Source organism: Erpetoichthys calabaricus, chromosome 9, assembly GCF_900747795.2.
Source record: "Erpetoichthys calabaricus chromosome 9, fErpCal1.3, whole genome shotgun sequence".
Classification (NCBI taxonomy): domain Eukaryota; kingdom Metazoa; phylum Chordata; class Cladistia; order Polypteriformes; family Polypteridae; genus Erpetoichthys; species Erpetoichthys calabaricus.
The window spans coordinates 128801376-128823149 of NC_041402.2; the positions used below are offsets into that span (position 1 = coordinate 128801376).

The following is a 21774-nucleotide window of genomic DNA, read 5'->3' on the forward strand; positions in this document are numbered from 1 at the left end:
CAGAATTAAAAAATGCTGATACATTGTATATCCTATGCCATTTTAATATTCAGTTGAATATTAAATACAACATATATTAAATATAGTTCATATTGAATATTAAAATGACATAAGGCATTTGATACTGATATTAATATTCAATAGCGAAATGTGTTTACCAAGCTTTTTTGTAAAACAAAGAACATCGTTTAGAAAAGGAAGACAACAGCCATTTTTAATTGCATGTCTTCCAATAAAATTTGTTTCAGAATACTTAAAGAAACAAGGGGAACAGCTCTTGTATTTATATTTTTAAAGTGTGCATATTCAGTGTCCCACAAAGTCCAAGCCTATCTCACAATGGAAAAAGCAACCACTTTTGGACATAAACCCTTTACTGTAGGCAGGGGTGTCGAACTCCAGGCCTGGAGGGCCGCAGTGGCTGCAGGTTTTCATTCTAACCCTTTTCCTAATCAGTGACCAGTTTTCACTGCTAATTAACTCCTTTCCCTTTCATTTTAATAGCACTGTTTTTAAGGATTCAGTCCTCTGAATTTATTCCTTTCTTCATTAAATGGCATTCAAAAAATGAGATGTGAAACGAGCCAACAGATGACCAGCTAAACTGAGATTTCAAACTCCAACCAATTTGACTCCAACCAATCTCTTAATGAGAAGCTAATTCTTGCTGTTAATTAAACTCGTTATTTAATTCCATGGCTTGTTGCTGCTCTTATTCTGCCACAGCAGACATTTCCAAAACTGTTGCCTTTTCTGTTTTTTCTAAGAACACAGTCAAAATGTTTTGGTGACCTGAGAGTTCGACCTTACCGAGACCATCACCTTTATTTTCAGAAATTGTGTGATTGGCACAGCTGGTCATATGGCAGCTTGTTTTGTGTCTCATTATTGTTTGGCTGCTAATTAAAGAAAAAGAGACAATTAAGGTGCCTAATTCATGCTAATTAAAACTAAGGCAAAAGAAGTTAATTAGCAGCAAAAACTGGTCACTAATGAAGAAGATGGTTAGAATGAAAACCTGCAGCCACTGCGGCCCTCCAGGACTGGAGTTTGACACCCGTGCTGTAGAACTGCTAAAAAATGAAGTAAATCTGTACAACTCAGATTCTCATTTTAACTGAAAGGTCTGTTATGTGATCTGAGTTGCACCAAGTTGTATGTCAACCAAAGAAGACACCTTAAGGTGTACAGTAGACTAAATCTTTACTTATTTTCAGTTTTTCTTTATAGTGGGTGGCATAAGAAACCATGGTTAATGGTGGTGCCTGATCCATTTGATTTTATTTTGATTGACTGATTTCCTTTATTAGCCATTTAAATATGCATTTCCATTTATAAAAATTAAATAACATTTCTCTTAAACACTAGGCAAACAGAATACGAAGACAGTGCTCAAAAAGGTATAAACAGCAAAAATATATATAAGCCTAAAATACTCTTTTACATTAAATTATTCACTTTAACCATGAAGGTTTAAGAGTCTGACTGCTAAGGAAAAAAAAACAACAATGTTTTCAATAACCTTGTAGATGTTACACAGGTGTTTCTATACCTTCTCTCTGTCTGCATAAGGGAAAACAAGCTGTAGGAGGGATGGGAGGGACCACTGATTATGCTGGAAGCTCTGCAAACGCAGGATTTAATTATATATATCCAGCAAAATGGCAACAAGGCAGTTCTCACTACATCTATTTGATCTGTGCCTTTTGTCCACTCTGCTGTTAACAGAGCAGGAGGTGATACAATAAGTGAGTATATTTTCAATGGTACGTCTGTAAAAGATGGTTATGGCTAGAGCAGGGAATTTCATTTTCTTCAGTCTTCTTGAAAAGTGGAAGTGCTGATGAGCCTCTTGATAATGACTGAGATTTTATTGCTGGAGGTCATGTCATGTTTGGTGAATAGATGTAACAAAGAAAATGCTGTAATGGTCCAAAGTATCTGTCAAATCCAATAACCCTCTTTGTGTTTGAAACAATCAACAAATGACAAAACTGTTAATTATAAGAACATTTCTAAGACTTCCTTATCTCATACAAAACCACATTAAAACACATGGAAAATAATTGACCGTGGTGGGAATGCATAGTATTCCAAACAAATATGATACACAGGAAGAACCAGACTTCAAACAATGTGCAAGTATTTGTAGGGCGTAACTGGAAATATTACAGGTAGTGTTAACTTCAGCACTGTACATGGTCCCTAAGTTTCTGAATGGGGTATTTTCTTTTACTTCAACTCAATGTGTCCGCATGTTCCTTAGGGACTTCAGGGTCTACCTGCTGTACAGAGATATAAATTGAGATTGAATTCCATCTAAAAGAGCCCCAGTTTGAGGGAGCATGTACGGCCCCTTTGTAGGAGTTTGTACCTAACAATAATCCAGAGCCCCATTCACTGTGGACTTCGCCAGTTCATGGTGTATTTAGGGCCAACTATTCAGTGAGTTGCAAAATAGGCTGATAATGTGCAAATAATTTACTCCAAACAATACTGCATTTTCTTTGTGATGCCTAAAAGGGTACAAAGAGCATTTACTCAGCTATAAATGTTAGTGACAGAATAAGCATGTAGGCTACTTCCCAAGAAGATTGTAGCCTAATGCTAAATAAACAATAGAAATGTATATGTCTTATTCATAAATATAAACCTTAATGAATATTTTAAAACACTGTTTGAATAATTCAATTATAATATTCCTTTTCATGGGCTTACTGTATATCTCATCAGGGCTGTTTACTAATTTACATTTATTGTATCCAGAAAAAGTTCCAGTTGCCGATTTTCCAAACCTGATAAAGAATTTGGTTAATTTTTGGGTAATTTTAAATTCTGTTGTTTGAATTAAAAAAAACCTTTAAAGTAATAGAGCAATACATGATGGGATTTCCTATGATATCATTTCAGCTTTAATTTACATTTTGTGTCAATCTCTTCTTTTGTCTGTTGGAGCAATACAACATTTTTGAAAGTACATAGGTAACATGAAAATTCAAATATACTACTAAATTATTAGGCTTTAAATTAACAGAACATTTTTAAAGTAAACAACACATATTTGTTTTCAGTCATATTACACGCTCATTTAGCTATTTCACAGTCATATATCAGTAGTCTGGCCCCGTTTCAATAATACCTATTAATGCTGATACAGAATATTAATGCAGATTTCAAAATTTAAATTATCACAGCTGCATCTCATAAAATTGAACATAATATGGCATAGCACCTGTAATATTTTCTTTGTCAGTGTTAAATCCTTTGTCATCAGAATTCTCACATATTTACTAGGAAATTCTGACTAAAGTAATTACACTGTTTGTACCCATTCTTGTAGTCTGACAAAAATTTACAATACTGCTGTACATGGATGGTGACATCAGTGTCACTCACTTAGTCCCTAAGGATCTCCAATGCTCCATAATGGCTTTTGTATTAGTATATACAATATTAACTATGCACCTTGACAGTGATCCAAAGCGCACTACCAAATCCACCAAGGAATGGTTTGCAAGGAAGTAATAGAGGGTTATGGAATAGCCCAATCAAAGCCATGATTTGACCATTGAAATGTTGTGTTATATATATATTGTATTCTGTGTATGTTCTTGTATTTATTGTTTTCTGTTCGTTTCTGGCATTGTATTATTACCACTAGTCTGAGGGAAACATTCAAATAAGAATTAGATTATATTATATACAGTGTGGACACTAGAGGGCACTGCTGCTCCTCAAACCCAACACAACAGACACAGGGCCAGAGGCGTGACCACGGGGGGGCTGGGGTGGGCACTGCCCCCCCAGTGACAAGCTGTGCCCCCCCTGTGAAATGCTCTGTCTGTCCAGTGAAAACTCTGGAGAAGAATAACTTTTGATTTTCAAAACTGAGTTGCTTTCCAATCGGCCAGTTTGAATTTGGGGCGTATCCAGCAGTGTCTCCTCCACTAGACAGGCACCGTGCTGCTCACAGTTCACTTCACCACACATTTTGCAGCACGTTTTGAACCTGTTGACCTCATTCTTTAATTAAAACAGTGTATAAGTTCCATTCTTCTTTTATTTTCTGGTTGGTAACACCAAAGTCTATGCATAGGTGGCTTATTAAAAAGCAGACATCTTCAACCTCTGTCCCTCCTCAAGCTGCTGGCTCCATGGTTGAGCCCAGCACCTCTGCTACCAACATGGAGCATAGCGCACCCACGTCGGGAACTGAAACTCCAAAAGATGTATAAGCCTACACAATCCTCCATCTCTGCGCCCGTGTCGGGTACTCCAAACCTCTGCCTTCAACAAAATATTCAGTCCGGTCTGCCTGACTTAAATATGGATAGCCCATCCCAGCCCATTTTAATTAATTATCCCAAGCGCGCGTTCGGAAAGACACTCAGATGTTTTAGTGCAAGCTGGTATCAGTCTCAACCATGGCTTGAATATTCTGTTGTCCGTGATGGCAGCTTTTGCTGTGCCTGCCACAAATTTAGTGTTTCCAATTCGGACCGCAAGGACATATTCACCAAACACGGCTACACTAATTGGAAAAAAGCTCTAGAAAAAGACAGTGTCTAGTACAAACACGCGTCTAGTATCCCGCACGTCAGAGCCATGTCTGCATCACAGCACTCATCATTGGTGTGTCTTCAGCTGCATGCGAAAGCTCTTTCTCTACTTTGAACCGCATTCACACTCCACTCCGCCGAACAATGCTGCATTCAAGGAAGAGAAATTTAGTCATTCTGGCACATGAGAAAAACATCACAGAAAATCTAGACATGAATTAATTTATTTCAGAATTTGCCAAGAGTAACCACAGACTGGTTCTGTAGATAATATCCAGGTTAAACACTGGAAACTGATGTCCTATAGCCTCCCATGACTACAATAAGCCACGTTTCTGTTCTTGCTCTCATATGTTGTATACATTTGATTTTATTGATATTTACCTTGTAGATGTAGTTCTATATTTGTTCACAAAAAATAATAATACAAGTTCCATTGCCTCTGTTAATTTTATTGTACAATTGGTTATGACTTATGCCACAATTTTTGCTTTTATATGTTATATAAAACTATGTTGTTATTATTATTTGACCCCCCTACAAAAATGGGGATGGGTGGATGGATGGGTATTTTTTTTCCATCCCAGACAAGCCAAATGCCCACCCACACATGATGTTCTGGTCACACCTCTGCACAGGGCACACGTTAAAAGAACAAAGATCTTATTTATTGTGAGGAAAAATCTTCAAAAAAGCATTTCCCACCACTATAGCCACAAGTAAATTGGTACAGCACACAGTTATTCTTTTCTCTCCATCTCTTTCTCCTCTGCTCCTCCCACCAAGCTTCGTCCACCTTTCACCCAACTCTGGCTCCGTCCTTGTGAGGTCAGTCAAGTCCTGTTAAATTGACCAACCTGGAAGTGCTTCTGCTCTTCCGCCCTTGAGATCTGTAAGGGTTAGGCGGAAATCTCATGCCATATGGCTCCTTTACTATGTACGGCACCCACGGTATTCAACAGAGCTGAGCTATAGAATTCCACGTCCCATGGTGCCCTGTGGGGATCCAGGACACTGTTGCAATCCAGGGGAGCTGCCATCTACTGTTCTGGGGAAGGCAGTGCCCTAAAGAAGCTTCCTTCCCCTGTCCTTCTGTCTCTTGGGCATCCTAGCTGGGTTGGGTTGTCGGCCATCCCTTACAAAAGTTAACAATAAACTTGAACTTATCGGTTAATCAAGATCATGCCAAAAATTCAATTTTCCTGCAGCTGAAAACACAAACAGAATGGGTCATCCCTCACACAACATTAAATACTGGCCCTTGAGCTCTCTGGTTCACCACTGAGGGAAGATAGAAGCACCCTTACCAGTCAAGCTAAGGAATAAACTCATACATTGGATACTGAAACCATTAAGAAATACATAGGTGCAAGCAGTTAGTTACTACTACATAACAAGACCTTTTCAAACACTTTGTTTTGTCTTATTAAAAATTGCAAAGAACCAATTGAACTATTATAGAGACTACCTAAACGGTGTCTATCAGGCACTTAGTGCTCTGTAACAAGACCTTAACAAAGTTTTTGTTTGTAATATCTTCTTATAGGGCGGCATGGTGGCGCTGCTGCCTTGCAGTTAGGAGACCCGGGTTTGCTTCCTGGGTCCTCCCTGCGTGGAGTTTGCATGTTCTCCCCGTGTCTGCGTGGGTTTCCTCCGGGCGCTCCGGTTTCCTCCCACAGTCCAAAGACATGCAGGTTAGGTGGATTGGCAATTCTAAATTGGCCCTAGTGTGTGCTTGGTGTGTGGGTGTGTCCTGCGGTGGGTTGGCACCCTGCCCAGGATTGGTTCCTGCCTTGTGCCCTGTGTTGGCTGGGATTGGCTCCAGCAGACCCCCGTGACCCTGTGTTTGGATTCAGCGGGTTGGAAAATGGATGGATGGATATCTTCTTATATAATACGGTACCATAGCTGTCCGTTTGTCTGTTCAGTATTTTAAATCACCTGTATCTCACAAACCGTTTGACCTGTTGACGTGAAAATTGGTACACATATAGTACGTGACCTTTACTGTCCGCTTTTGGGGTGATGATTGACCTCTAAGGTCAAAGATCAGCGCAGGAAGGTCAAGCTCAAAAATCAAATAACCTACAGCCTAAAATTTGGTACGCATATACTATGCTGAAACTATGCACTACAGGTTTATATTAAAAGTGAAGAGTTTTGGAATTATTACTCTTTTTATTTTTATTTTATTTTATTGTAGAATCAACTCTTGGTAGCTTGCAGCAGGGCGGCTGTGCGGCGGATACATATGGGCGTGGAGTATAGTCAAGTCAACTGGATTCACTGCACATTATCATGCAGTACACCGTTACTGGTGCACAATAATTGTCTTGCAGATGCCCTATAGGAAAACTTTATTTTAAAGTGTGACCTTATTTATTTTAGTTATTCATTGCTGTTTGGTTATAACTTTTAAAGTATGAACAGAGTCATTTTATTTTTTATTTTACAGGTGCAAAGAAACTAACTCTCTGGAACTAGGTGACTGATTAGCCTTAATGCTGAAGATGTGCATTTGTGTTCTGATTGATGTACAAAGTCACGGAATCTACTGCATAATTTATACACACAAATTTCACAAGGTGAAAGGAAATTAATGCTACTAGTATACTTTAAATTTTATTTAGAAACCTAGAAAGAAATTAGATTTGCTCCTTCTACTTGTAAAAGCTTATAGCATGGAACAATTGCACTTAATATGGTCATTTAATTTCTTTACAATACATCTTTTGAGAAACTGGGAGTGGAGCTAAGTACCTTTCCTTTTATTACTCATTTATTTCTTTATGATTTGAACACATTTATGACAGTGCAGGGTCATGGAAAGCCAGTTCCTGTATGGCAGGTGGTGCACAAGAACAAGTGTAAAAATTACATTAAAAATGCTTGACTAAAGCAGTTCTGCTTTAGGATAACTGTAAGAATAGTTTTAGGCTTCTTCACTGGGAGAGTACAGTAAGTCACCTCAATGTGAAGTTAATGTCTTGAAGTAGCAGTGCTGGCACTGTCCTGGCAAATTCAGTGTAAAGATGGGTGGATTGACCCCTAGATATGGTGTCAGTCTATCTCTGACCAAATTCGACTGTTACCAAACTTGCATGTCTTGGGATAAAAAACTCCAAACACTGCATAAGCTGGGGTTTGAGTAAGGAGCTGAGATGCAATAGTACTAACAACTGGACTATTATGCCTCTCCTCCTTTCATTATATTACCTTATATCTGAACAGACATACTGAAGTGATACAGGAAACTAACAGAAAGATCAATACTAACTTGCAGGTGAAGTGTTAAAAAAGATATGTTGTAAAACTTACAACACATGTGAACGAACGTACATACTTTAATCAAAAACCCAGTGTACCCTGCCATCTTTAAATGCCTTGCAAATGAGACTGTGGACAGAAGGCTGGATAAAAATGCATACAATTTTAAAACTGTGTAAGCATTGTTCTGAATATATATTTTAAAATTATACTAACAAAATGAATGGCCAGTAGAAAGCTGACATACTTGTTATAATTCAAATAACAATTCTGTACATTCTACACAGTACATAACAGCATTTAGCATTCTGAAAGCAGGTATGCTAAATACGGTTCTATTAGTGATGCTCACTGAATGTAAATGACCTGACTGACTGACACTTCTTTCTGCCTTGGGTGACCTTGTGCATGGATTCATTCTTCTTATCCCAGGGAATGGTACATTTACAAAAATAGATGTAAAGCAAACTAAAATCTGAAATCCCAATCTAACATTTCCCAGTTGGCCCCAATACTTGTTGGTCTGTGTTATTTCTGCTTGCAGCCAGGTTGGGTCTGGCATTAGCACAAAAAGCTTGACATGCATTGAACTTGGAATAGTTGAAAGATTCCCCCAACTCCCCCCCCTATGTTTTAATGAATTACTTCACTGAGGCTGCGACACAGAGGCAAGCCCTAGTCTATTCGATGACAAACATTATTCTTCATCAGTCTTATTGTACATAGGGGTGAAAAGTCATTAAAGATGCTGTACATGGCGCAAGACTGGATCGATCTTAAAGCACAACTATCATTGTTATTAAGCACCTTACTTCTTGCTCCTGGCAGCATCTGGGATTCAGAATTTGAATCCTTGCTTCAAGGATAAAAGGTCAGCATCCAAAATTTAAGAGGAGGAATAAAATTCCATGTTGAGACTCTGCAAACTGAGATTAATTCCCAGCTCTAACCCCGAGGCTACCATTTGAATTCAGACTAGAGAGTGATGGGGGTTGGTGTTTTTTTAGTAAAATAGGCGGAGGAAAGGAATGAACCTCAGTCAAACTGCCAAAATAATCTGGCCTTATTTTTATTTTCAGTCACAAAAGGTTTTTGTTCCTGAGATCACTCGCGATCAGATAAACAGTAGATAATCATCTCTGACTTTAATTGCCTGCTTAGCTGTTTTCGTGCTCATCTCGATTTGGCAATAGGGACTGCCGTGCAGTGAGTGAATGTCTCAGGATTTTGCTCAGAGGCCAGTTCTTCTGAGTTTACTATGAACAGAAATGAACAGTTTATTATGACTGTCAAACATCCAATGGGCATATGTTTAATGATCAAGCCTCATTCTTGTTATTTTATTCCTGAATGCAAACTCTGTTCTTTAGAAAATGCATTTTCCTAGCTAATGTTTTGAAATATTAAAATATTTTCAAACAGCTAGAATGGAAAGAGAATTAGTGCATATTTTAAATTCAGTTTATATTTTTTTATCTTGTTTGAGATGATTAGTGCTGGACAAACTGATCTGCTGGCAATTGAAAAAACTGGATGGCAGTGGAGTGTCCCCCCTAGCAGTTCCTGTGTTTCCAAACTGGTGTTCTGCTAAGAATTAGGGACACTTTCCTGCCCTTTGCTTTGTTTCCTTGCTGGCTTGGTGCTGCCACCCGACCCCCACATACACATCATACAGCCCCTTAAACTGTATCTTCATTTCTGGCTAGAATTTCTTCTGCATGACATGTAAATGTTCTCATTGTATTTACATGGGTTTTCTCCCAAAATCCACAAACACGCTGCTAGGCTGATTTCCATTTTTTAATTGGTTCAATGTGATCTCGTGAATGAGATGGCTTTGCAGCAGACTAGCATCTAATCCAGGGTGGACATTAGATGGGAACAAGAGGATAGTGAAAAAGTATGGAAAGATTTGATAGGATGTATTGAAATTTGGAATGGCGAAAGTACTGTATTACTGTATTTCTTGAACTAACATCCTAACTTCACATTGAGATCCACTTTTATTCTTAACTATTTTGTTTTTTTTCTTTTTGGACATAGGAAAATAAACAGAAATATTGAGCTTGCCTTAATTTATAATTGTGAATGACAAATAATGAAACTGGCACTGTCTGAGGCAGATTTGTATTACTTATTGTACAGTGTGTGTATTTTTGACAAAGCACTCATATTCATTTTCCTAACTATACCTGTAACTGGGTTCTCTCCACTCTCTTCACACAAACTCAGGTCTGCACCAGTAACATTGCACTGGCTCCACCAACTAACTGAGATTCTGACTGCATGTCAGAATCTTTTGTTCCAGCAAGTTCATTCTGTGTGAGGCTTCTATATATGTACAATGCATCTCTGTACTGGCCCCAGTGGAACTTAAGGTATAAAATACTGAATTCACCTCACAATCGCAAGGTAACCTCATGCACATACACCAACATACTACACAAAGTTAGCATTGCCAATCAATCTACCTGCATGTCTGTGAATGGATGGATAAAATCATATGTACTTGGCGAGAGCATACAAACTCCATAAAGAAAGCATACTAGCCCAGAGGAAAACTGGTTTGGGGCACAAATGACACTGCCACATCCATGAAGTCTCAACATGTTTCCAAATGTTCCTCCTATGGCAAACCTGCAGTTGTTTAAATACATTGTACGCCACTTGCTATACTCAGGCTTAGTACAGTTATATGATTTGACACTTAATTCTTTTTGCTAGTTTGTATCCTACATTTATACTAAATAATGGCTGAAGTGATATCAAAAAATAATCAGCTTTTAAATTAATAATAAAAAATATGGTTAATCATAAAAAAACAAATGATGGAAAATGAAACTATGGACTCTGAAACAATTTATGACATAATCACTTGTTTATTAAGGAATGTCCTTTGTAAGTCATGGGGTCAGTCAACAAGAGCCCTACCTAATAGCTCCATTTATTCCTATATCTCTGAGCCCTAATTCCAAATGAAAGCGCCTACCACCCTTGGTAGCTTCCATGCTGTCTTTCCTCTGGAATATGCAGCAGCCACACTCTACTGTGACCTATCGTTCTGGGGACTTTTATCTAGCTTTCTGCAAGTCTCCTACCCTGGTAATCATGGAATAATTGCTACTGGGGCACCAATTCAACAAATATTTAATATTGCCTGCTGGCTACTGCATTTCCAAACAGGCACTTGGAGGTCTCCAGTCACTGATGTGGGTTTCATTTTAAAATGCAGAAGCCGCAAGGCTCATTCTTTATCAAGATTTTTTTTTTTTAAATCTGGTGACGTTTGCTTAGGGTTTATATGTATGTTAAAATATCCCTTCCAGTAAGCCTTGTAAGATTAATGTCTTCTAGTATTGGATGATTCAAATTCATTGTCATAAACTTTACTCTGTTTGTCTCACCTGTTTAAATACATGACATTCTTGATTTAAGAAATATAAATGAGAAGATGTGATCTTTTAATACAGTAACAATAATAAGAAGAAACTGACAATTTTGCAGGATTTATTCAGTAACTCTGTTGTACCAAACATTCAGTACAACTTAACAATATGCTAATTATTTCAGTTTACAAACGAGTATTAATACAAATTTAATTTCAAATAGATTGTTTGCTTATTCTTTACTCATAGCATAAATAATGTTTATACTCAATTATGTATTTTGGATTTTTTATCATATCTCAACATGTATTCTATTATTTAACTGAACTTTTTTGCAGCTCTTTAAGAAAATAAATAAGAACAAATGATTTTTTCATTAGCACTAATGGACACTAGGGGTCACTGTTGCAGAGACAGACACACAGGACACAGGGTAAAAGCACTAAGAACATTTTTTTAAATCGTTTTCTTCTTGTACAGTGCCCTCCAAGCACCACAGCCACAATAAACAAGCAACAATATGCCAACACCAACACAAATCTTCTCTCTCTTTTCTCTTCTGCACCTCCCAGCAAGCTTCATCCACCTCCACCCAACTCTGGCTTGCCTGCTGGGTGTTCCGCAGTCCTTTATATATTGTCTGACCCAGAAGTGCTTCTTCTGTCCATGTGACATGCCAGCATTTCCGGGTCAGATGGAGAAGTCAAGTTTTTGACTTTACTTTGGGGTTTCTTTCCTCGTTTTCAATTAGTACTTCTGGGCTAGGTGAGAACTTTGTCTCCCACCATCTTCTCACAGCGTCCCCTGGTGGCACCCATGGTATCCAGCAGGGCTGTGTTGCCGAACTCCATATCCCATAGGGCCCTGCAGGAACCTGGAGCACCGCTGCAGTACAGGGAAGCTGCCATCTAGCGTCTTGGGGGAGGAAGTATCTCACAGCAGTTTTAACCAGAAAAGCAATGCACAAACAAAAGAAAAACATCTGCTGCCTCTTTTGGGTTTCTGAACTGGTCTGTAGGTCTGGAGTCATCCACCAAGCAGAGTCAAACATGTCATTTCTCAGTCACCCTCATCTCACCATTTCTATTTCTTACAATCTCCTTCTCTCTTCCGACTGTCTCATGAGCCATCGCCACAATCATTCCTTCCAGTTCTCCACACAATTAGCTTCTGGCATAGAGGAAGCTTTGAACCATGTCCCAGGGGCACTACTGGTCAAATTCAGTGAGTAAGTGGCACCTATGCTACCTTGTCTAGAAAAAACACAGCACAGTCCCATATGTTCCCTTTTAGGACTATGTAACCTCAAGCAGGAGTAGGTGTTCTCACCTTTGACATTATAATCAAGGTTTCATTGTTTCTCTGATTTAAGGGTCATACATCCCTGTCCACAGTTACAGTGTGCTAATGAAGCATTGTATGCTAACATCCCAGCTATCTCTCACTCACAATTATGGCTTTCTGGCATACAGACTAAACATATACAGCATACCACCCCATTGCCATTCTAATGATTCCACATTGGCATTGGCCTCTGTTGCTGTCATTGTTACACTTTTTTACCAGGTGGTATTTTGTGAGACTTTTGCCAGGTGAGCACACCCTCACACGTTATACAGTCAGGTCCTTAAGTATTTGGACAGTGACACAGTTTTCATAGTTTTGGCTCTATACACCACCACAATGGATTTGAAATGAGGCAATCATATATGATTGAAGTGTAGACTTTCAGATTTAAATCAAAGGGTTTAAAAAACATATTGTATGAGCCATTTAGGAACGACAGACATTTTTCTGCATAGCACCCCACTTACAGGGGGTCAAAAGTTTATGGATAATTGACTGAGAAGCTGTTCCATAGTCTGATGTGAGCAGTTCCCTCATTATTTCATCAACTATTTAACAGGTAAAAGGCCTGGATTTGATTTCCAGAATGGAATTTGCATTTGGAAGCTGTTGCTGTGAACTTAATATAAGGTCTAAAGAGCTGTCCGTGCAAGTAAAAACAGACCATCATTAGGCTGAGAAAACAAAACAAACCCTTTAGAAAGATAGCAGCAACACGAGGAGTGGTCAAATCAGCCATTTGGCACGTTCTTAAAAAAAAGGAGCACACTGGTGAACTTGGCAACTCCAGAATGCCTGGACAATCATGGATGACAACTGTGCTGGGTGATTGCATGAAGTAGACACCTATCATTGCCAAAGTGTACAATCAAGAGAAAACTTCATTAAAGTAAATATAGAAAGTCTAATACAAAGTGCAAACCACTGGCACACCTCAAGCAAAGGAAGGGCAGATTAAACTTTGACAGAAAACATTTTTTAAAAACCTGTCCAGTTCTGGAACAATGTTCTTTGGACAAAGAAAACTAAGATCAATATGTACCAGAATGATGGGAAGAAAAGTGTATGGAGAAGAAAAGGAATGGCTCATGATCTGAAGCCTACCACATCATCTGTGAAACATGGTGGAGGCAGCTTTATGGCATGGGCATTCCTGACTGCCAATGGAAGTTGGTCACTAGTGTTAATTGATGATATGACTGCTGGCAGAAGTAGCAGGATGAATTCTGAAGTGTTCAGGGCTATACTATCTGCTGAGATTTAAGCCAAATGCTCCAAAACTGACAGGACAATGCTTCACAGTACAGAAGAACACTGAGCAAACAAAGTAATTTTCAACACAAAGTAGTGGAATATTCTACTAGGCCAAGTCAATCAAATGACCTCAACATAACTGGACAAGTATTCCACTTGCTGAAGACAAAACTGATGGCAGAAAGTCCAATGAACAAGAAGCAACTGAAGACAGCCACAGTAAAGGCCAAGCAAAGTATCACTAGAGTGGAAACCAAGCACTTGTAGATGGCCATTGGTTCTAGACTTCAAGCAGTCATTGACTGTAAAGGAGTTTCAACCAAATATTGAAAATAATCATTATATTTATGATTATGTTAGTTTGTCCAAATACTTTTAAGCTCCTGAAAATGGGGGACCATGTATAAAAATGTCTGTCTTTTCAAAGTAGCTCATACAGTATTTTTGTTAAACCTCTTGAATTAAAGTTGAAAGTCAATGCTTTATTTGAAAGCCATTGTGGTGGTGTACAGAGCCAAAATTATGAAAATTGTGTTACTGTCCAAAGGCTTATGGACCTTACTGCATTTAATCTTCATGATATTCCTAAGCATCTAATATGGTTAAGGCTCTATTAAGTAAAGACATAGTAGCAGATTATAGTTAGAATGTGGGTTCCTTACATTGGTAAAAAACAGTATTTCTTTGTGATCAAAATAAATGAAAAGGAAGGGTTAGTATTAGAGAGGTATGTGAAAACACTTCCTTGAGGAGTCACTCCCTTAAATAAAGAAAAAAAAAATATTGTCTCTATATTTTCACTTGCAAAAATTGTAAATTTTAATTTACATTCTCCTGGTTCTAATCTCCAGATACAACATGAGTAAGCTTCTTGTATTATTCTAAATGGTTTTTTTTTTTAAACACTCAGCTAAATTTTGAGCCTTTTAGAAAACCCAAGGAAAAAACTGCAGTACATCATATATGGCACTCACCATCAACTTAAAAGAAAATGGCAAATAAAAGTAAATAATAATTGAATTCAATAAAATTTGAAATGATAGAAAAAGTAGACAGAATTCCTTTGGGTCAGTTTGTATGTACATATTGCATCTTTAATATATTACAGTTTTTAATCTGTACTGTAGAATATGGAAATTGTCAAAGAAAGAGACAAATCTTTAATGTGTGATGAAAGCTAAAGAATGGCATTTAATAAAGCTGTGAGAACTTTGCAATTTCAACTGAATCAAGCAGTATTTTAAATGTTACTTGAAAGGAAAAATATAAATATGAATGCATAGTATGTACTGAGGTATACTGATGGAGCAAAGAGAAAGTTTTAATGGCAAACAACAATGCAAGGATAAAGAGCAACTGATTGTTAAATTTCTTCTATGTAATGCTTCAGGGAGTCCAACAGTTTTGAAAATAGCAAACTGCTTGAATAAAATGCTTCAAAAACATCATTTACAGCATGGCCAGGCAATATGCATTTAAATGCAGTGCCCTAGCTAACAAGATAACAGAGCTACATGGTAAAGAGTATCAGAGTGCATTTGGCAATTTACATTTTGCAAAGAATTGACCACACAGAAAGGTGACTTCAAATTGCTTTAAAAATCAGCTTACAACTGGTAAATTTAAGCACTAATGTGCTCTTTTGAATTTAAAATAAGGATCCAGGTCAGGATTTCATAATTTCTCCCATGAAGTGCCATTCTACTATAAGTTTAATAGGAGTAATTAAATTTTTAATTCAAGAACTGGATTAAGGCTTTAATGGGTTCAATTAAACGAACGAAGAGATGTTTAGAATTGAAATCAGAGAACTATAATGACTCTTGAGAATAAAAGTTTTCAATTCTTGCTCTGAGTGAATGCTAAAGTGCTGTATTTGATTCCAAGAAGACAGTGACTGGAGACTTGACATTGAATTCTTTTCATTAGGCAGTGTGGCCTAGATGCTAAGGCATCGGACTGTAAACCTCAAGACTGCCAATTCAATCTCACTGTGCCTGGAGGATGTCACTTAACCTGTCTGTGTTTTAATTGTGAAGAACTTAACTACAGCTTTCTAGTTGTGAAATACTCCCAAGAAAGCTGTATGGAATAATGCTTACTATAGAGGGTGCTATATTGCATTTACTGTATTTCACATTGTTAGAATTACGCATAATAAATCACATACAGGAAATGCTGAAAATACTAAAAGATATAGTCTCATAATTGAAAACTTGCTGTGAATTCGATAGATAGATAGATAGATAGATAGATAGATAGATAGATAGATAGATAGATAGATAGATAGATAGATAGATAGATAGATAGATAGATAGATAGATATTATTGTGTCAGTTTATTTGTGTTATGTTAAAAAAAATTGCCCACAAACTATTTTCATTTCATGGAGAGATAAAAAAAATTCTGAACTAATTTGACACATCAACTGCAACAGTTGCAAGGAAGATAATATAGACGTTCATAATGTAAATTTTTAAAATTTTCACTTTCATACTGAATTTTCCTCACAGTTTGCTCAAGGCATGCTACTGGGGATGTACAGGGACAAGCAGAGTGCATGTGGCATTGCAGAGTATTTACTGGCACTGCACAATCAACATAATTTATCAGAATTTTTAAAATTTAATTGCAATTTAATGTCACTAAATTTAAAATCAATGTCACTAGGAGACAGAATGTGAAAACATGAATTCATACATACAGAAATGACTTAAAATGTTGAGAATGTTATTTACTAAGAACATGCCAGTGTGAGACTGGTAAGTAGTGGGGTAACGTTCATAATCGGCACTGTATTCAAGGTGTGAAAGTGTGTACATCTTTTTTTTTTTTTGCTTTTGCTTATAAAAGGCTTTTTTCACTTCTATGAAGTGTCATAATGTGTCATAATGAAGTGTCATAATGAAAGTGAAAAGGCACTTTACAAATTAAATGGAATGCAACACAAGCCATTTGACGGTGTGTTTTCTCCCTATTTTTTGCCCTTTGCAGCATTTAACATAATCTTTCTTTAATGGATAAGAATTGTTTGATTGTACTCATTATAGATTATGTCTTGACTAGGGATTTGTGAAGGAGCAAAACATTTCTGCAGCCCACTTTAATTGTACATAATTTTAAAAATATTAAATAAAATAACAAGGTGTATTCCCAGAAGGAAATGATTCAAAATTTAGTCATAATGTATACATTGAATACTCTATGACAGCCTGTACTGGATTTTTAAATGAAAACTCTCAATAATTTTAAAGTATTAAAAAATAATTATTCCAAAATGCATACTCAGAAGTGAATAATTCACAATTTAATACTAATATTTCTGTGGAATTCTTTAGAACAACTGAAGCTGGATTTTAAATGAATAAACAATAAATGATGCAGAGAAATGATTCCATCTCAAAGAGCGGCATCATAAAAGCACTAATGCATTGCAAGTGTGGTAAAAACAAAATAAGAAAAAAATATGAAACAATAAATAAAACAAACTGTCCAGTCATTTTGTTTAAACTTTAAAACTTAACTATATCTTTATCTTTAAATGTTGAGGTAACTTTCCAGTTTCTCAGGAAATTTAAAGATTTTTTCCATCTTATAATCAGCAGACAAATTGCTTTCTTGGGAGTGTCTTTTTGGAGTGCCATAATTAAGAAATGTTCAATACTTGGCATTTTAAGATGAGAGCAAATAAAATATGACAATACTTCATACACTCATTGAGTCCGTGGTAGGATGCTCATGGGACATACATCTTTCAGTCTTAGCCCACCTTTTATATTGCTGAGGTAGGCAAAAATAAAGCCATTATAGGCATAATGCTGGAACACATGGAAGATTCAATGGATTTAAAAGGTCAGGCTATGAACATGCAGCATCATAGGTCCTGTCACTGGTGAGAAATTCCTTCAGGTGCTCCCCTCTTGGGTTTCATGTCCTCATCTGGAGTTACTGTCCATGAGCTTGGGTTGCTAGGTTCAGAGTGCAGTGTATACCCATTTTAGCCAGTTGAGCTAGAGAAATCTCTTCTCTCTCTAGCCAGAGGTTCTGATCATTTCAACTTTACTACAGAAACACATTTTCTTTTCTGACCTCTAATTCTCAACATGTTATAATAATCATAATAGCATATTTCATTTCACCTATAGAACATGCTGCAAATCCCGAAGAACAGAGAATGTACAAGAATAGAGGCAAAGCACAAATATAGGACAATTTGCAGGAAATCTCAATGTAAAAAAAAGCTAATGCATTCTTTGGATTTTATGGAATTTACATTAGGAATATAATTATAGCTTACTAAATGTAGCAAATTAGCATATACTTTAAATTCAAATAATTTTTGAATTGACTGGAATCCTTAGTTTGAAATTGTGCAATGTTTGCAAAGGAAATACAACATTTCTTACAGTGTTCACTTCTAAAATATTTAAAAAAACATTTGAGAATTGTACCAATATTTGCCTTAATTAAAGACATTAAAAATTTAAAATATCACGAGTGGTAAGAAAAATAAATAAGCTGTCATTTGGCACCAATTGCTAGCTATTTCATAAAATACTTTTCAAATAGAATGATTAGAGAATAGAATAATTGCATTTTTATTTTTGCAAAAAAAAAACTGTAAAAAATGTTAACGTTAGATTATACCTTTCATTTTGTTGTTTTTTTCTATCCTTTTGTTCCACTTTTCTGATAAAAGCTGTAAAGGGCACATCCTTACACATTGTCTTAATTACAGTGACTAAAATGTTCAATTTAAATCCACCTACTCCATGCCAGTTTTGAAAGGGTCACTTACATATCACGTCCCTCACATTTGTGTTAATTGAAGAAAGGCGATGTAAGTGAATATTTATCTCAACTGAACAACTGATTATTGAAATGTCAGTTCATTTCCTTTTTACCACTAGAACCCTTTTGACATGTCAAAAATCAGCATATTACCTTTCAGTAGTCCTTCTTCCTTCCTGAATCCCAAGTCATATTCTAATTGATAGGTTTTCACCTGAAATCCTGGTATGCATTCAGTGTCCTGTGCTTTAATTACCAGAATGACCTGAAAAAGCAAAGAGAATTTCTTAATGATGGAAAATCAGATTGTCTTTCATATCTTCATTTCATGCAAATAGGTCTAACTAAATATATTAAAGGACACCTCAGGCTCTCTTTCTTAATGATACTGGGTACAAACCCTGTCTGAAACACAAGTAGAAAACTAGACAATGGTGACGTCACCACACATACTCAAACAGTGTAGGAAAAATTACAAACAAGTTCATCAAAATATATTATATTAATATATTAAATTAAATTAATATATATAATATATTAAATATATACATATTTAATCACTTAGTTGCAACTATATGTAAGATTTCTTATACAGTATATTGTAGAATGCATCTACATGTTGAGTACTTTCTTTAATTGGCCTAAACAAAGGTAAAATGAGGTTTGAAGTATATTCCTTATCTGATTGTTTGTTGCAGTCAGTTGTCAAATTTAAGGGCAAATTTCTCTCTATTGTTTTTGAAGTGTAGAATTAAAAATCTTATTATTTGGTAAATTCTAATTGATGTCTCCAGTATTCATTGTAGAAACCTTAACTTTTAAATTTAAGATTATTGCAAAGCCCACCAAGTATAGAAAGGAAGTAAGAACAGACAAACTGCTAGCCACTTGACATTTTCAGATTATACAGAGACACTTATGTTTCTTGTATTATCTTGTGGTTTTATAACATATTCTTTCATTCAATAGTTACAATCATTTCAAGATAATAAACATCTGCAAAAGATACCAGGACAACAAACTCAGCTTGCTTAAGGTTTGCTTTAGTTTTGGTGTATTTATTTTTAATATGTTCTGTCCATTACTAGGTTGGAGTGGGAAATGGGTACAAAGCTGAAACCATATCTGGGTAGAACCATTGACTTTTAAAGGGCACACAAGCGCACTCACTAGTATGGGTTGCATTTAGCATCTTTAATTAAGCAAAAATGCATAACGTTGAGAAGAAGTTTTAGTATCTGGAGAAAACTGACATTTGGAGAATATATTAACTCCACACAGTGGTCAGATGGAGATTTCAATAGAGGTGATAAGACTAATATATTTACTAGTTATAACACTTGCTGGCCACTACAAAAATCCATAATTTAAGATAGATAGATAGATAGATAGATAGATAGATAGATAGATAGATAGATAGATAGATAGATAGATAGATAGATATGTTTACTCTATCTATTGTATACAGTAAATTTCAAAGTGACCAAAACATAAATATTAAACAAGTATTACTGTACATCCATAAAAGAACCTGCACAAGACTGTAATTAATCAAGGCATTGCCATTTTAAAATATAATAATTTACAGTATGTGTCTCCTGTAGAGGCAAATGACACCTTAAACAGCCAGTCTTCCACTAGTATTATTCATAGTACTAATCTTATTTCACAGTAAATTATGGTACTGTTAAGTGAAGCAGATTACAGGTGGACTTCAGATAAATATGTAAAGTGTCAAATGAAATGAATATTAACAACCAAAGATAAAATATTAAAGAAAAATAATTTAAAACAGTTAATTTTAAACATGCCAGTCAACAAGCCTTGCTTCTAATATAATTTAAGACGGCCACTTGTAAATTTTCAATATATACAAATTATGAGTTCATTGTTATCTATCTGTTGTGTTATTTATCTACCACATTTGTACTGCAAGTTGAAGAATTCTTCATGTTAAAAAAAATGGACCTACATTATTCATCATATTCATCAGGCGGACTGGAAACTTCAAATCCAGACTATGTTTTTCTTTAGATAATCCAAAATTAAGGAAGTTCGATATATATATTTGGGGTCGGGGGTTGGCGCTGTTACAGATCTCTTCTGTATTAGGCACAAAACAAATCTAAATATGACATTAGTCTATTGGAGAGTTTTTTTACTAATATAACCACAAAATCATATCATCAAGTTTAATTCCTTACTTAAATTAAGGAAATACTAAAGAATACAGTTGAGATGTCTGGGTTGCCTGCCAACTACAATACTCCTCTTGGAAACGAGACATCGATAAATGTAAACTGGGCACATATTAGAACAAATGACAACACAGAACAGCAAGAGAAGGTGCAAATGTGCAAAGTGGTTTCATTTGAACAAATCAGTTCAAAGAAAATCCAGTGCAGTCTACACTCAAAAAAACCAAACAAATAATCCATAATAAAAAACAGTGTTCATTGTGGCAGAATAAAAGAAAAAAGCAATAAACAACTTAAAATCCAAATATAAAATGGTCAGCCATTGAGTTCCTAACCTTCTGCCAGCTTCCTGCCTGAATCTTTCTCCATCATCTCCCCAGATCACCCTTCTCAGATCTTGTAGCCAGGCTGACACGCCAATAGCTGTGGTCTCTCTCTCCAAAACTCATCCCAGCCACCTTAGCCAGGATGCTGGGATGCTTGGAGCCAGACCTCCATTATACTGTCATGCACTCAGTCACAACCTGCCCCTAGAGCACCATTCCTCTTGCTTCCTTTGTTGGGCCACTGACCGGTCTGCCTCCTTTTGTCTGTGCTGGTTCACACTCCTGCTTCTGCTTTCCTTTTCTTGCAACTTGTTTTTTCCATGCATTCCACTTCTAGCCCACTCAGGCTCCTTTTGTACTCCTTGTGGATGCAGCATCCTAATTACAATCTGTGTAGTGCCAATGTTGGACAGCTGTACCAATCAGCTGGCTATTAACCACATTAATCCACATTGAACACCCAGCAGCCACATCCAAAGAACCAGAAACACACTGTTTTAAGTTTAAACCTGCACATACCCATGGACCCTTAACACACATCATAACAGCAGTGTAATTCAATAGTACACTAAATAATGCATGTTACTTGAAAGTTTTTAATCAATGCTAAAAGTATTTTTTTAGAAACAAAGGCAGACTTCTTATA

General features: G+C 36.4%; 1 protein-coding gene across 1 annotated transcript in view; it reads right to left on the reverse strand.

Moving 5' to 3' along the window:
- The window catches only part of cdh13 (cadherin 13, H-cadherin (heart)), a 1360987-nt gene that overhangs the window by 1107171 nt on the left and 232042 nt on the right, over positions 1 to 21774 (reverse strand). Inside the window, exon 2 of the mRNA XM_028810133.2 lies at positions 18758 to 18869. Within this exon, the coding sequence (XP_028665966.2) occupies positions 18758 to 18869 (112 nt within the window). The remainder of the gene's footprint in view (positions 1 to 18757; positions 18870 to 21774) is intronic.